Consider the following 17,195-nt stretch of genomic DNA (forward strand, 5'->3'; position numbering starts at 1 on the left):
ACTCAAGTCACAAAAGCATTATCTTAACAGTTTCAAAAAGTTAGATAGTACATAAATAAATTGGGATATATTCAAACAATGGACTATAACTCCAGAATATAAAAGAATGAAGTACTGATACATGCAACAACAAGGATGAAATGTCAAAAAATTAGGCTGAATGAAAGAAGCCTTACAAAAAGTTACACCTTTTGTGATTTCATTTATATGACATGCTATATAACAGGCAAAACTGATCTATAAAATGAATGAATGAACGAATGAAATTAGAGCAACACTTACCTCTGAGAGTAGGATAGAGATGGAGATTGACTGGGAAGGAATATGAGGGAATTTTATGGGGTAAAGAAAATATTCTATATCTTAATAGAAGTTGGGGTTATACATATGTTTGCATTTGTCAAAACTTACCAAATAATACATAATTAAGATTGTGCAAAACATATATACATTGTACCTTAAAATATGAACCTGAAGGAAATATTCATAACTCTAGTTATCATATATCATGCTGAAGTATTTGGGGTGATATGTACAAATATCTGCAACTTATTTTGAATTGCATATAAAAATTAGATGAATTGATGGACAGATTATAATAATGCAAATACAGCAGAACATTAACAATTATAGATAGAATTTAAGAGATGAGTATACTGGGATTCACTATATAATTCCTTAAATTTTCCTGTATGTCTAAAAATTTCCATAATAAAACACTGGGAAAAAATTAAAATGACAATCAGAATTTAAAAAAAAAATTTAAATATAAAAAATTTAAAGTGTTTTCTTACATATTAATAATTTTCCATTTATATATTAACATTTTAATCTGTCTAATCTAAAGTCAAATGTAACCATTCTCTAAAGAGCAAGAGTTACAGGAAAACATATTTTTAAAAATGTGAAAGACATACCCGAATTTCTTGAAGATTGTGAAAATTATTTCCTACTCTGACCGAGATCTTGCTTGGAGTATAGCTTTCATCAGATTTGTAGTCTGCATAAATACATAATGTCTTCACTGTTGTTTTTCTTCTAAAAGCAATAAAATAAAAACATGTTCTTTATCACATGGGAAGATTATATCCAAAACATCTGATCGCAGTTCACTCAAATGAGTACTTCAATCAACAATTTCCATTTCATTTCAACAATGATGAAAATGAAGAACAAGTAAAAATACAGATACACATTCATACAGGCATCTCTTATCTAGAACATGGTCAAGAACCAGATGTGAGTAAATTAAAAACAGTTGAGCTAAAATAGGTACCTTAACATGCAAACAGCATTAAGAATTTCAGTCCTCTTCATTTATGTTTTACACAAAAAAGTTACTCTAAAAAACTTGGTTTTTTTTTTTTACTAGTTAATTACTTAATTTCTTATATCAATATTTGAAAATAACTAGCTAAGTAAGAAATTAAGTCCAACAAAACCAAAATCATTTATAATATAATTTTATAATATATAAACATGTTACAGCACATATTGTACAATAATAGTGTAGTTTTAAAGGAAAATCTATTATGTTAATGCAAGAAATAAAATTCTGTTTTTAAAATATATATATATCTTAGGAAGAGAAGCAAAGACAAAACAAAACACAAACACAAAAGTAATCTCAGAAAAAATAGCAAGTAGCCAAAAAACATGAAAATGTTTTAATCTCTAATAATCAAAGAAATATAAATTAAAATACAGACATTAGTTTTCTTATCATATTAAAAAATATTAAAATGACTGATAATATCCAAATTTGATTAGAAAAAGTTACTGTCATAATGAGCTGGTAAGGCACACAGCCTTTGACCCATGAATTCAACTTCTGAGAATACATTAAAAAAACAAAAATAACACAAATACTTAAAAATGGATGCGGAAAAAATGTTTACCATCCTGGGGTTAAATTACTAAAAAATTATAAACTCAAATATCCACCTCAATAGGTAATTAGTTATATCTATTCAATGAAATCCTATATAACTATTTCAAATAATCACACATATACAGGTTAGGTAAAAAGGCAGATTACAAAACAGTATATACAGAAGGATTGCATTTTGGGGAAAACAAAAAAAATTTTAAAGGCATATACACCTACATATATGTATAGGTATACATTACATATATATATATACACACACACACATATATATATATACACACATATATATATATACACATATATATATATACACACACACATATATATACACACATATATATATATACACACACACATATATATATACACATATATATATACACACATATATATATACACACACATATATATATACATATATATATATACATATATATATATAAAGATGTAGATAGAATCATACAAAAACACTAAAAGTGACTATTTTGGTGGAATAGATCTATGAGAGAGCTTTATTTTTTTTTATGATTTATATATTTTTGGAATAATTTTTTTTTACATTAAGCATGTGCTATTTGGGTCATTAGGGGAAAAAAAAACACTAGACAATTTTAAACATCAACCAAAAAAACCCATTAAGAAGTCTATTTAAACATGCTTTAAAAGTTAAGTTCTGGTATAAACTGGCACTAACTTATTAACAATGAGCTCCTTGAACAGAAGTAGTCTGTGTCAAAAGTCAACCAATAAAAACAGCAGGGGATCTGTAGCTCTTAGTGTGGGGACCAAACTTCTATAGCCCAAGCTATTCATCAAAAACAAATGGGGAAAGTTAAGGACTTTTCTTCAAATAATAAAGACAGATCAAGATGTAAAACACTAAGTACCCAGGAATCGCTGACAGGATAAATACCATTACCAGGTTTTCAGAAGAGGCCAGAGGTATCAAACTGACATCTTTCTTTCTGTTGGGCCAGGAAGGAGACATGAGAGGAAGCAAGGGAAGAGGGGAAATTTTGAAGGGCATACAAAAGATCTTTTCCTGATGAGCCAGAAGCAGGCAGTAAAAGGTCTTTCTTATTATGGAGAGATCAAAGATCATGAAGATTACTCTTGAAGACTTTTGCTTTTCTTTTTTAACAAAAGCAGATCTAAAGAGCCAAGCTTTCCGCTGTTCAGAATAATTTTATCTCCAAGTTATGAAATTTAAGATAACTTAGTCACTGGAACATAAAAGATAATCAGGATGAGGTTAGAAAAGCAAAGAATAATAACAACACAAATGATTATAAAGACAACAGCAACAAGTACAAAATAGCAAATGAACTTTGGCCCAGAAGTAAAGCTTTTTATGTATTATTTAATTCACTTCTCAACCTTGGATACAGAAGCCATTACCACCTTCATTTTACTGATTTAAAAAAAAAGCAACCAGTAACACTCAGGTTAATATTAACTGACTGAAGGTAAAAGAGCTAGTATGCAGGCAGGCACAGTTGAAGCTGAAAGATGTGTCTATCTGCTTCACATGACCTTAACACATATCACCTTGCTGTTAATTAATTATACTTAACTTACTCAACAATCATTGGTTCCAATTTGCAGAAATATGTACGTGTCTGTAGTTCTTTAAATTTTATCTGCCGTAAATTGGGATCCATGTATTCCCAGAAATCATATTTAATATGATAATCTGATTACATAATTATATAATTTCATTACATTTGCAAAAGAAACTGTGACCTCACGAAAAGTTTAAAAACTATTACTCTAAAATGTAGCCATAAAGCATTTTAAAATTATTTACCAATTTTATCTCGTGGTGAATGTAAAAACTAACACTGCACAGAAAACCATGCTATGTGTCAAATAGCAATGCATGTGGGAAGATTAAATGCGTAGATTATGAGACATCATGGCAGCTACTTAAATTGCTCAAATCATCATTATAATAATAATCACCATACTCTGTAAGCCAAGCATTGTGCTAAACATTTAGGGTAAAATACTATAGGAAGGAAAGAGGGAGGGGGTAACATGTCCCCATTTCTGATGACACAAGTAACATTCCCAGCCTCTCTATTCCTCACCCATGACTCCCTTTCTGCTGAGAAAGAGCTGCTGGCAGGAGGTACACATTGACTTTGTTCCTTCATGCCACAAATTTAATAGAGGCAGGCTCTACCTGGTCTAGCACCTTTATAACTGGATGGGCAAGTCTGTTTAATTCTAGGGTTCAATATTAGCAAATACACTTAACTGTAGATGTAAGCCCCTTTCTCAAACATCAGCGTTGTCAGTTTTACAAGGGTGATACTTTGGTCTCCATCTGCTGACTCCTGAATAATTTTTCAATTCATTGGGAACCCGTGAAATTGCAAGAGAAGACATTAGAGACAGACACTCCACGTTGACAACCTAACAGCCCCTGTTCCCTTCTTTCTTTATGGCATTCTACTAAAAGACTATATTCCCTAGCTTCCCTTAAAGCTAGATATGATGACGTGACTAAGTTATGGCCAATTAGATTTACACCAAATGACTGTATTTTATAAAGAAAGGTTTTTTTAAATTTTAAAAAAATTTCTTAATGTTTATTTTTTGAGCATAAGCAGGGGAGGGGAAAGGAGAGAGGGAGACACAGAATCCGAAGCAGGCTCCAGGCCCTGAGCTGTCAGCACAGAACCCAATGCAAGGCTTGAAGCCATGAACTGTGAGATTATGACCTAAGTTGAAGTTGGACACTTAACCAACTGAGCCACCCAGGCGCCCCTATAAATCAAGTTTTTAATGTTTATTTTTTTTATTTGCAAGAGAGAGAGAGAGGGCAGAGAGAGAGGGAGACACAGAAACCGAAGCAGGCTCCAGGCTCCAAGCTGTCAGCACAGAGTCCAACACAGGGCTCAAACCCACGAGCCACGAGATCATGACCTGAGCTGAAGTCGGACACTTAACCGACTGAGCCACCCAGATGCCCCAAGAAAGGTTTTTTTTAAAGGAAGACATCCCCCTTTACCTTCTCCACCTACTCCTTCCTGCTACCTGGGATATGGACATAATGGGTAGAATTCCAAAAGGCATCTTGAATCATGAGGTAACCTTGAAGACAGAACTCATGAACTAAGAATGGAAAGAGAAGGAATCTGGGTCTACAAAACACTGTAGGGCTACCATACCATTCCTGAATTGCCATGCTCCACTTATATGAAGAGGGAGAGAAAATAAATTCCCACCTTGTTTATTTATTTACTGGGGGGGAGGGGCACAATCTCACAATTAGTGAGATCATGACCTGACTGACACTCAACCAACTGAGCCACCCAGTCGCCCCCCCAATCTGTTTAAAGCACTGTTATTAGAAGATCTGTTACCAGTTCTCATGCCTATTTAATACATTATCACGTCCACACTACAGATGAGGAAACTGAGCTCAGATTCGGGTTAAGCAAACAGTCTCAGTCACACATCTAGCTATGCACAGAACCAGAATCTGAATCCAGTTCATGCCTGGTGGACTTAGTGATATGCTCCAGTGGGGAAGGAGGGCGGAGACCCAGGAGCCAGCAGATTGGTCTGAGGATCCTCTGGGTTGCAAGGGGAAAACAATTCCCCTGCTTGCAGTGCACTTGGGAGAGGTGGCCCAGCCTCTCTGGGGGCAAAAGACATGGCAGCGCCATTGAACTGCCCTGTTCACTAACATAGGAATGGGGACACTAGCTAAGGGTAGCAAACTTTGGCACCAGCCTTGTGCTGCACTTTCCCAAAAATTCCTAACCACTATGAGGTCACGTGACTATTTGCTGGGACAAACCAGCCCTGGGCTACAGTGCAGTGAGATCCTCCTCCCACCCCAGGGGGTCAGTGAGTCTGTGCCTTGCAGATGTCTAAAAGATGAAACAGCCACATGGACAGCTCAGAGGTAGGCAGGGTAAAGGTGGAGATATGGCAGAAGCTGGGGACAGAGGAAGAATGATTGTTTGCTCTTCTGTGAGTGCTTCTTGAAGAGTGAAAGACGCAAACTCCCCCATCCGGGATGAAATAGGGGGAGATTGCCATTGTCACCCCACTCATCAGCTCAGTGAGCTAAACAGTGCCACCAAGTGGAGGCTGGAGCCACATACACCAAGCCCTGACTGCCCTGCAGGTACATCTCTACTAGGGCAAGTACACCTGAGAATCAGATCAACAGGCCACACCCCCAGAAGACCAGCATAAACCCCTTGCACACACCAAGTCTACTGATCACAGAGTGCTGCAAAGCTTCAACTCTAAGGAAAACAGGATTTATCTTCCTTTCGGGGTTTTGGGTTTTGGGTTTTGGGTTTTTTGTTTTTTTTTTTTTTTTTTTTGATACAGAAACAGCAATTTTTAAAATTTTACTATTACTATAATTGTTATTGTTATTATTATTATTTTGGATCAAGCTTCACTTAACAAGCAGACAAAAACACGCCCAGGATCTAGCTCCCCCTTTTTTTTTTCCTTTCATCTCCAAAATGACAAGACAGAGGAATTCACCTCAAAGGAAAGAACAGGAAGAAGTGATGACCAGGGATTTAATAAAAACAGATAAGATGTCTAAACTAGAATTTAAAACAACAACTGTAAGAATACTAGCTGGGCTTGAAAAAAAGCAGGGAAGACACTAGAGAATCCCTTACTGCAGAGGTAAAGGAACTAAAATCTAGTCAGACCTAAGTTAAAAATACTATAATTAGATGCAAGCCTGAATGGATGCCATAACAAAGATGGATGGATGAAGTAGAGAAACAAATCAGTGATATAGAAGATAAAATTATGGAAAATAATGAAGCTGAAAAGAAGAGGGAAAGAAAAGTTTCAATCACAAAGGTAGACTTAGGGAACTCAGAGACTTCTTAAGACATAGTAACATTTACATCACACGAGTCCCAGAAGATGAAGAGAGACAAAAAAGGGGCAAAGGTTTGAGAAAATTATAGCTGAAAATGTCCCTAATCTGAGTAAAGACACAGACATCGAAATCCAAGAAGCACAGAGAACTCCCATTAAATTCAACCAAAACTGGGTGATGACCTAGACATATCATAGTCAAATTCACAAAATACACAGACAAGGAAAGAATCCTGAAAGCAGCAAAGGAAAAAAAGTCCTTAACCTACAAGGGAAAACAGATCAGATTCACAGCAGACATGTTCACAGAAACTTGGTAATTGAGAGGGAATGGCAGGATACATTCAACATGCTGAATGGGAAAAATATGCACCCAAGAATACTTTATCCAGCAGGGCTGTCATTCAGAATAGAAGGAGAGATAAAGAGTTTCCCAGACAAACAAAAACTAAAGAAGTTCATGACCACTAAACCAGCCCAGCAGGATATATTAAAGGGGACTCTCTGAGTGGGGAACAAAAGACCAAAGAAACAAAGACTAGAAAGGAACAGAGAACATCACCAGAAACACCAACTTTATAGGTAACATAATGGCAATAAATTCCTATCTTTCAAAAATCATTGAATGTAAATGCACTAAATACTCTAATCAAAAGATACTGCGTATCAAAATGGATTAAAAAAAAACAAAAAACAGGACCCATCTACATGCTACCTACAAGAGACTCAGTTTAAACCTAAAGACACCTCTAGATTGAAAGTGAAGGGATGGAGAACCATCTATCATGTTCATGGACATCAAGAGAAAGCTGGAGTAGCCATATTTATATCAGACAAACTAGATTTTAAACCAAAGACCGTAACAAGGGATGAAGAAGAGCATTATATCATAATTAAGGGGTCTATATATTTAAAAGATCTAAAAATTATAAATATTGATGCCCCCAACTTGAGAGCACCCAAATATACAAGTCAATTAATAACAAACATGAAGAAACTCATTGGTAATAATACAATAATAGTAGGGGACTTTAACACCCTATTTACAACAATGGACAGATTATCTAGAAGAAAATCAACAAGGAAACTATGGCTTTGAATGACACACTGGACGAATGGACTTAACAGATATATTTGGAACAGTTTATCCTAAAACAAGAGAATACACATTCTTTTCAAGTGCACATGGGACACTCTCTAGAAGAGATCACATACTGAGTCAAAGATCAGCCCTCAACAAACACAAAAAGACTGAGATTATACCATGCATATTTTCAGACCACAACGCTATGAAAGTTGCAGTCAACCACAAGAAAAAATTTGGAAAGATCACAAATACATGGAGGCTAAATAATATTCTACTAAATAATGAATGGGATAACCAGGAAATTAGAGAAGAAATAAAAAATAGATGGAAGCAAATGAAAACACGACAGTCCAAACCCTTTGGGATGCAGCAAAGGCAGTCCTAAGAGAAAAGTATATTGCAATACAGGTCTACCTCAAGAAGCAAGAAAAGTCTCAAATATACAACCTAACCTTAAACCTAAAAGACCTAGAAAAGGAACAGCAAATAAAGCCTAAAGCCAGTAGGAGAAGGGAAATAATAAAGATTAGAGCAGAAAAAACAATATAGAAGCAAACAAAAAAACAGATCAACAAAACTAACAGCTGGCTCTTAGAAAGAATTAATAAAATTAATAAACCCCTAGCCAGACTTCTCAAAAGTAAGAGAAAGGACCCAAATAAATAAAATCACAAATGAAATAGAGATAACAACCAATATCACAGAAATACAATTATAAGAGAATATTATAAAAAATTATATGCCAATGAACTGGGCAATCTAGAAGAAATGGAAAGAGAATATCAGAATAGAATGATTACAAGTAATGAAATTGAATTGGTAATCAAAAAACTACCAAAAAATAAAGTCTAGGACCAGATGGATTTACAAGTGAATTCTACCTGGTATTTATAGAAGAGTTAATACCAATTCTTCTCAAAGTGTTCCAAAAAAGAGACATGGAAGGAAAACTTCCAAACTCATTCCACAACGCCAGCATTACCTTGATACCAGACAAGACAAAGACACCACTAAAAGGGAGAATTACAGGCCAATATCCCTGATGAACCTGGATACAAAAATTCTCAACAAGATACTAGCAAGTCAAATTCAACAGTACATTAAAAGAATTATTCACCACGATCAAGTGGGATTTGTAGGACAGTAGAAAGAAATTCCACTTGATCACAGTTCACTATTGGCTCAATGTTTGCAAATCAATCAACATAATACACCACATTAATACAAGAAAGGGTAAGAACCATATACTCCTCTCAGATGCAGAAAACCCATTTGAAAAACTAGCATCCATTCTTGATAAAAACCCTCAACAAAGTAGGGATAGATGGAACATACCTCAACATCATAAAGGCCGTATATGAAAGACCCACAGCTAATACCATCCTCAATGGGGAAAAACTTGAGAGCTTTTCCTATATAGTCAGGAACAAAACAAGGATGTCCACTCTCACCATTACTATTTAACATAGTGCTGGAAGTCTTAGCCTCAGCAATCAGACAACAAAATGAAATAAAAGGCATCTAAATTGGTAAGGAAGAAGTCACACTTACACTGTTTGCAGATAACATGATATTCTCTGCAGAAAACCTGAAAGACCCCACCAAAAAATTGCTAGAACTAATACATGTATTCAGCAAAGCCACAGGTTATAAAATCAACATACAGAAATCCACTGCATTTGTATACACCAATAACGAAGCAGCAGAAAAAGAAATCAAGAAATCAATCCCATTTATAATTGCACCAAAAACCGTAAGATACCTAGGAATAAACCTAACCAAAGAGTTAGAGATCTGTATTCTGAAAACTATAGAATGCTTATGAAAGAAATTAAGGAGGATGCAAAGAAATGGAAAAACATTCCATGTGCATGGATTACAAGAACAAACATTGTTAAAATGTCTATATTACCCAAAGCAATTTACACATTCAATGCAATCCCCATAAAAATACCACTAGCATTCTTCAGAGCTAGAACAAACAATTCTGAAATCTGTATGGAACCAGGAAAGACCCCCATATAGTCCTGAAAGACCCCAAAGCAATCCTGAAAAAGAAAACCAAAGCTGGAAGCATCATGATTCCTAACTTCAAGCTGTATTACAAACCTGTAGTCATTAAGGCAGTATGGTACTGGCACAAAAACAGACACATAGATCAATGGAACAGAATAGAAAACCCAGAAATGGACCCACAACCATAAGGTCAACTAATCTTCAACAGAGCAGGAAATATACAATGGAAAAAAGACGGTCTCTTCAACAAATGGTGCTGGGAAAACTCGACATCAACATGCAGAAGAATGAAACTGGACCACTTTCTTACACCATACACAAAAATAAATTCAAAATGGATGAAAGACCTAAATGTGATGCGGGAATCCATCAAAATTCTAGAGGAGAACACAAGCAGCAGTCTTTCCGACCTCAGCTGGAGCAATTTTTTACGGACACGTCGCCAGAGGCAACAGAGACAAAAGCAAACATGAACTATTCTCGGACTTCATCAAGATAAAAAAAAACTGCATGGCAAAGGAAACAATCAAGAAAACTAAAAGGTAACCTACAGAATGGGAAAAGACATTTGCAAATGACATGTCTGATAAAGGGTTAGTATCTAAAATCTATAAAGAACTGATCAAACAAAGAAAGATAATCCAGTTAAAAAATGGATAGAAGACATGAATAGACACTTTCCAAAGAAGACATCCAGATAACTAACAGAAACATGAAAAGATGCTCAACATCACTCATCACCAGGGAAATACAAATCAAAACCACACTGAGATATACTTCACACCAGTCAGAGTATCTAAAACTAACAACTCAGGAAACAACAGATGTTGGCAAGGATGTGGAAAATGGGACCCCTCTTGCACTATTGGTAGGAATGCAAACTGGGGCAGCCACTCTGGAAAACTATATGAAGGTTTCTCAAAAAGTAAAAAATAGAACCATCCTATGATACAGTAATTGCACTACTAGGTATTTACTCAAAAGATACAAAAATACAGATTGAAACAGGTACATACACCTCAATGTATATAGCAGCATTATCAACAATAGCTAAACTATAGAAAGAGCTCAAATGTCCATCAACTGATGAATGGGTAAGGAAGATGTGCTACATATAGACATTGGAATATTACTCAGCCAGCAAAAAGAATGAAATCTTTACATTTGCAATGGCGTGGATAGAGCATGATACATGCTAGGTGAAATAAGTCAGTCAGGGAAAGGCAAATACCATATGATTTCACTCACTGTGGAATTCAAAAAAGCAAAACAGATGAACATAAAGTGGGGAGGAAACAAGGAGAGAGAGAGGGAAAGTCACCATAAGGGACTCTTAATGATAGAGAACAAACTGAGGGTTGATGGAGAGAGATGGGCGGGGTGTGGGCTAGATGGGTGATGGGTAATAAGGAGGACAGTTGTTAAGATGAGCACTGGGAGTGGGACATAAGTGATAAATCACCGAATTCTATTCCTGAAACCAATATTGTACTGTATGTTAACTAACTATAATTTAAGTAAAAATTTAAAAAATAATCAGCTAACATAACAGAAGGTTTGGGAGGGCCCCAAGCCCTCCATAGGGATGATCACCAGATGTCCATGGACAGCTCAGAAAGAAAACCCACATGAACAGGTATGTATTAATTTTCATGGAAGATGCTTTATAGCTTCCATCATATTCTCAAAGGAGTCAGAACTTCCCCCCAGTTATACACCACTGTTCTGAAGAAGTGTTCTGAGATGATAGAATTAAAAGAGAAAATATAAATACCTACATGTATATAGCAAACCATTCAAAACTTTGTGGCTTAGGGGCACCTGAGTGGCTCTGTGAGTTAAGCATCGGACTTCAGTTTAGGTTATGACCTCTCGGCTCATGGGTTCAAGACCTGTGTCAGGCTCTATGCTGACAGCTCAGAGCCTGGAGCCTGCTTTGGATTCTGTGTTTCTGTCTCTCTCTGCCCCTCCCCCGCTCATGCTCTGTGTCTGTCTCTGTCTTTCAAAAATAAACAAACATTAAAAAAAACTTTCTGGCTTAAAAAATAATCATTATTTTATGAATCTGGAATTTGGGCAAGGCTCAGAAGGGAAGTTCTACACAGCATCAGGTGTGACAACTTGACTTGAGATCTAAAGGATCTGCTTCCAAGATGATTCACTAATATGGAAAGAAAGCTGGTACTGGTTGTTAGATGAGAGCTTAGCTAAGGCTTTGACCTTTGATTCATTTTTTCATGGGCTTCTCCATTTGATGTGGGTTTTCTCACAGCAAGGCAAATGGTTATCACATAAAAGAGAGAAAACAAGGCAGAAGTTATACACATTTTATGACTTAGTATTAGAAATGACAGTGTCATAATATCTTTACCATCAAGCAAGAGATCCACAAGGGCCTGACCCATTTCAATTGAGGAGACACAGATGCCATGTCTTGATTAGGCAGCAGCAAAGTTGTAGAAGAGCATGTGTATTAGAAAGTAATATTGTGGGCATACTGGAAAATATAGCCTGCCTTAAAGATGTTCAAAGAATTAAAAGAAAACATGAGCATAATGTGGAAAGATGAAAAATGCTTTTTTAAATGGAATTCGTGGACATGAAAAACAATCTGACACAAGAAATTCACTGGATGGGATTAACAGCATTTTAAACACTGCAGAAGATCATGAACATAATGATATAACTCTAGAAACTCTCCAAAATAAACCATAGAAAACAAAGAGCTCTCATCCCTCATTAAAATAAATAGAATAATAGAGGTGCCTGGGTGGCTTAGTCTGTTGAGCAACTGATTTCGGCTCAGGTCATGATCTCGTGGTTCATGCGTTCGGGCCCCACATCAGGTTCTATGCTGACAGCTCAGACCTCTTTCTCTGACCCTCCCCCACTTGCACTCTGTCGCCCTCTGTCTCAAAAATAAATAAACATTACAAAGTAAATAAATAAAATAAATAAACAGAATAATAGTATAAGGCAGACTAACATGTATGAGTCCCAGGGGGAAAAAATGGGGTAAATAGAAAGCATTTGAAAAAATTATAGCCAAAATTTTTCCAAATTTGATAAAAACTACCCACAGATTCAAAAGGTCAATGAACTATAAAAGGATAAACATAAAGAAATCCATATAATGATAAGTCATAATCACACTGCTTAAAAAAAATAGTGATAAAAAAATCTTAAAAGCTGTGGTGGGGACATGGGGAGACACATTAAATACAGAGAAACAAAGATAAGACAACAAACTTCATATCAGAAATAATGATGAACAGCATCTTTAAAGTGTTAAAGGAAAGAAACAACCTAGAATTCAATACCCAGTGAAAGATATTTTTTAAATGAAGACAAAACATTTTCAAACAAAAGCTGTGAGAATTGATCACCAATAAATTTGCATTATGAGTAATGTTAAAGAAAGTTCTCTGTTTTCCTTTAGAAGGAAAGACAATACCAGACAGAAATGTGAATCTATGAAAAAGAATAAAGAGCACTGTAAATGATAAATATGTGCGCAAACACAAAACATTTTTCACATTTAAAAAGTTTTCTAAAGATACTTTAAAACAATATGTTTTGAGCTTTGTAACAAATGTAGAAATAAAGTAAATGACAATAGCAGCATAAAGGAAAATGTGAAAATAGGAGTAAAGAGGAGTAAGATTCTTGTATTTTATGTGAAATGTTATATTATTTGAAGGTAGACTGTGATAAGTTGAAGATGCGTATTGTAAATCTCAGAGCTACTACTAACATTCTAAAACTTAACATTAGACAAAGAAAGACATACACTTAATAAGCTAATAGTAAAGATCAATAAAATTGATAAATCTCTAGCTAGTCTGACCAGGAAAACCAAAAAGAGAAATGATAAAAAATATCAACACCAGGTATAAAAGAAAAGATAGGGGCACGTGGGTGGCTCAGTTGGTTAAGCTTCTTCCAATTCTTGATTTCGACTCAGGTCATGATTTCGAAGTTGTGAATCTGAGCCCTGCATCAGGCTCTGTGCTGACAGCATGGGAGTCTGCTTGGGGTTCTCTCTCTCCCTCTTTCTCTGCCTCTCCTGCACTCTCTCTATCTCTACGTCAAAATAAACTTTTTTAAAAAAAGAGAGAAAGGAAGGAAGAAAAGAAAGAAAGAAGGAAGGAAATAAGTGTTGGCATGGATTTAGAGAAATTGGATGGCTTGTATAGTGCTGGTGGTGTGAGGCAGGTGGGTTGTAAAATGGTGCAGCTGCTGTGGAAATCAGTATGGCGGTACCCAAAAAACCAAACACAGAATTACCATTGATCAGGCAATTCCACTTCTGAGTATACACACAAAAATAACTTGTACATTCATGTTCACAGCAGCGTTATTAACAATAGCCATAGGGTGAAAATAATCCAAATGTCCATCGGTAAATGAAGGGATTAACAAAATGTGGTATATTCATACAAGAGAATATTATTCAGACTTAAAAGGGAATGAAATTCTGACACATGGTACATGGATGGACCTTGTACACATATGCTAAGTTAAGCTCGATACCAAACGACAAATATTATATGATTGCATTTACATGAGATGCCTAGAACAGTTAAATACATAGATCAAATACAGATTAATACAGAAAAAGAAAAACAGTTAAATACAGAGAAAGGTAAGTTAAACAGTGTTGATCATGAACTGGGGAAAGGAGGGGGTGGAGAGTTACTGTTCAATGAGTGCAGAATTTGGGTTTGGGATGATAAAAAGTTCTAGAGATGGATAGTGGTGACAGTACCACAATGTGAATGCAATTTATGCCACTAAACTATACACTTAAAAATTGTTATATCTTATGTATATTTTATAATTTAAAAATCAATGAAATCACCATCTCAACAGACTAAAGAAGAAAAACCATATGATCACATAAATAGATGCAGAAATGGCATTTGAGAAATTCCAACACCTATTCACTAAAAAAAAGCCTCAGCATACTAGAAACTTCATCAGCCTGAATAGAACTTCATCAACCTGATAACCTGGCAGGTTATATTAGTTTCTGTCTAGTAAGAAAGAACAGTCCTCTGCAGGAAGCTAGAGGTATCACCAGAGGCCTAGGATTTGAGGAAGGAGTAAATGATAAATGCACCTTCATCAAAAGAATTGCAGGTGAATTATCCATAGCATTAAGTGATTGTGTAACTAGATTCAACCCACAAAAGCATCCATAAGGTAGAGTTAGCTTTAAAACATACAGTCAAGTAAGGAGAGCACCAACTCTGGATCATCAAGATAGAACTGGCAATTGTAAGTTTTCCTCCTCCACTCCCATACCAGCAGGCTTGGGGAGTTCAGAAATTAATTAAGAATTCAGAAGAAGACAAATAAAAGCTAGGTAGGGAAAGAAAAGCAAACCACACCTTCTTCCAATTACAACAGATTGAAGCTTAAGGAGAGGAAGAAACCTTAAAAGAAACTTTAAAGCAAGTCTGAGGCTTTCACTATTAGTCAGGATGGCTAGCTTATCACTATAGCTAGGATGAAATGTTTTAATTTCTAAATTTTGCTACTTGAAGACATTTTTAATTTCTCTGTTTTTCTATTTGAAATGAAGACAGAACTGTTTATACTACCCCAAAATGTCATACTAACAGCCAGGAGAATTATCATCCAGGGCAAGGAAAGAATGTGCCCCTAATTTAAAAGCACAATGAAGTATAAAAGTAAATTCTACCTTGTGATTATGCACTTCAAGTCCATCTTGACACATCGATAATACATACCAATTATTACTAAAATCTACATGCTCAACTAGCCAAGGGACTGCTACAAGAATTAAAAGTTGTTTATTTTCTGTGAAGGAAAGAATATCTAAGGAGTCAAAAATTCTGTTTCAACTTAACAAAATACAGTTGACCCTTGAAGAACATGAGTTTGAACTGCATGGTCCACTCATACTCAGATTTTTTTCAACAAACACAGTATAGGACTGCAAATGTATTTTCCTTATGATTTTCTTAATAACATTTTTTCTAGCTTTACTGTAAGGATACAGTGTATTATAATACACATAACATACATGATATGTGTTAATCAACTATGTTATTGATAAGGATTCCAGTCAACAATAAGCTATTACTAGTTAAGTTTTTGGGGATTCAAAAGTTACACGCAAATTTTCAACTGCGCAGGAGAGTCCCTAACCCCTGTGCTGTTCAAGGGTTAACTGTATAAATTCCCAATTGAACCTCTTTCAAGCTTATTTGTAATCTAATTTTTTCAACACAGGAAGTGTTAAATTAGTGCATAATATACTCACAAACACAATATGAAAATCAAATGGAAGAAAGTTGAGCATGGGACTTACATAATGGAGGTATGAAAGTTGGCTCCTAAGAACTAAAAAAAGTTACCCCATCCTAAATTATATCACGTTTTAGTCATAATCCTTGACAGTAAATTTCTAACATTTCCTTTAATTTTTTTTCATTCATAACTCAAAGTGTAGTTGACTGGTAAAGTCCAATAAATATCCAGTTGAGGTTGACAATTTCTAATGTAGTTGCAATTGTCTTTAGCTTAGTACCTATTTTTTAAAATTAATTTATTTATTTTGAGAGAGATAGAGCACAAGTGGGGAGAGGCAGGCAGAGAATCCCAAACATGCTCCTTGCTGTCGGTGCAGAGCCCAATGCGGAGCTCAATCTCATAAACCATGAGATCGTGACCTGAGCTGAAACCAAGAGTCAGACACCTAACTAACTAAGCCATCCAGGCACCCCCTACTACCTATTATTTTTTTAACGGCATCAGCACTTTGATCTTTCCATTTGCTCTGCTTTTTGAAAATAAGGGAGAGGGACACTGGGCTCACTGCGTCCTGCTGGTCACTTAGATTCCACCTACACCTGCGTAACTAACCCAGAAAACCACCAGAAGACTAGCAGAACGGAGTCTCCGGAGCCAAGCGCAGATGAGAGGCCCACGGAAGAGGGTAGGAAGGGCGGCAAGGCGGTGCGCGCTGCACGGACTGGCGGGAGGGAGCCGGGGCAGAGGGGCAGCCCGCCGGCCAAGCAGAGCCCCGGGTCTGGCTTGCAAAAGCGGAGGGGCCGGACGGAGTGTGTTCCGACAGCAAGCGCGACTTAGCGTCTGGGAGGTCATAAGTTAACAGCTCTGCTCGGAAAGCGGGAAGGCTGGAGGACAAAGGGAGGGAGAGTTGCTGAGCCCCGGGACAGGACGACAGAGCTCAGTTTGGCGGGGAACAAAGGCACTTGCCAGCGCCATCTCCCTCGCCCGTCCCCCAGCCAAAATCCCAAAGGGAACCAGTTCCTGCCAGGGAACTTGCCTGCACCTCGC

At 36.2% G+C, this 17,195-nt stretch overlaps 1 protein-coding gene across 5 annotated transcripts in view; it reads right to left on the reverse strand.

Moving 5' to 3' along the window:
* Nucleotides 1-17,195, reverse strand: part of ANAPC10 (anaphase promoting complex subunit 10) — a 261,798-nt gene that overhangs the window by 209,727 nt on the left and 34,876 nt on the right. For all 5 annotated transcript variants that reach the window (XR_007457915.1, XR_007457914.1, XR_007457913.1 and 2 more), the window contains exon 4: nucleotides 918-1,038. Coding sequence is in view for 2 of the 5 variants with exons in the window: in XM_049631196.1 (XP_049487153.1) it covers nucleotides 918-1,038 (121 nt within the window). In the remaining 3 variants the exon portion in view is untranslated. The remainder of the gene's footprint in view (nucleotides 1-917; nucleotides 1,039-17,195) is intronic.

This window comes from Panthera uncia, chromosome B1 (assembly GCF_023721935.1).
Source record: "Panthera uncia isolate 11264 chromosome B1, Puncia_PCG_1.0, whole genome shotgun sequence".
Lineage (NCBI taxonomy): Eukaryota > Metazoa > Chordata > Mammalia > Carnivora > Felidae > Panthera > Panthera uncia.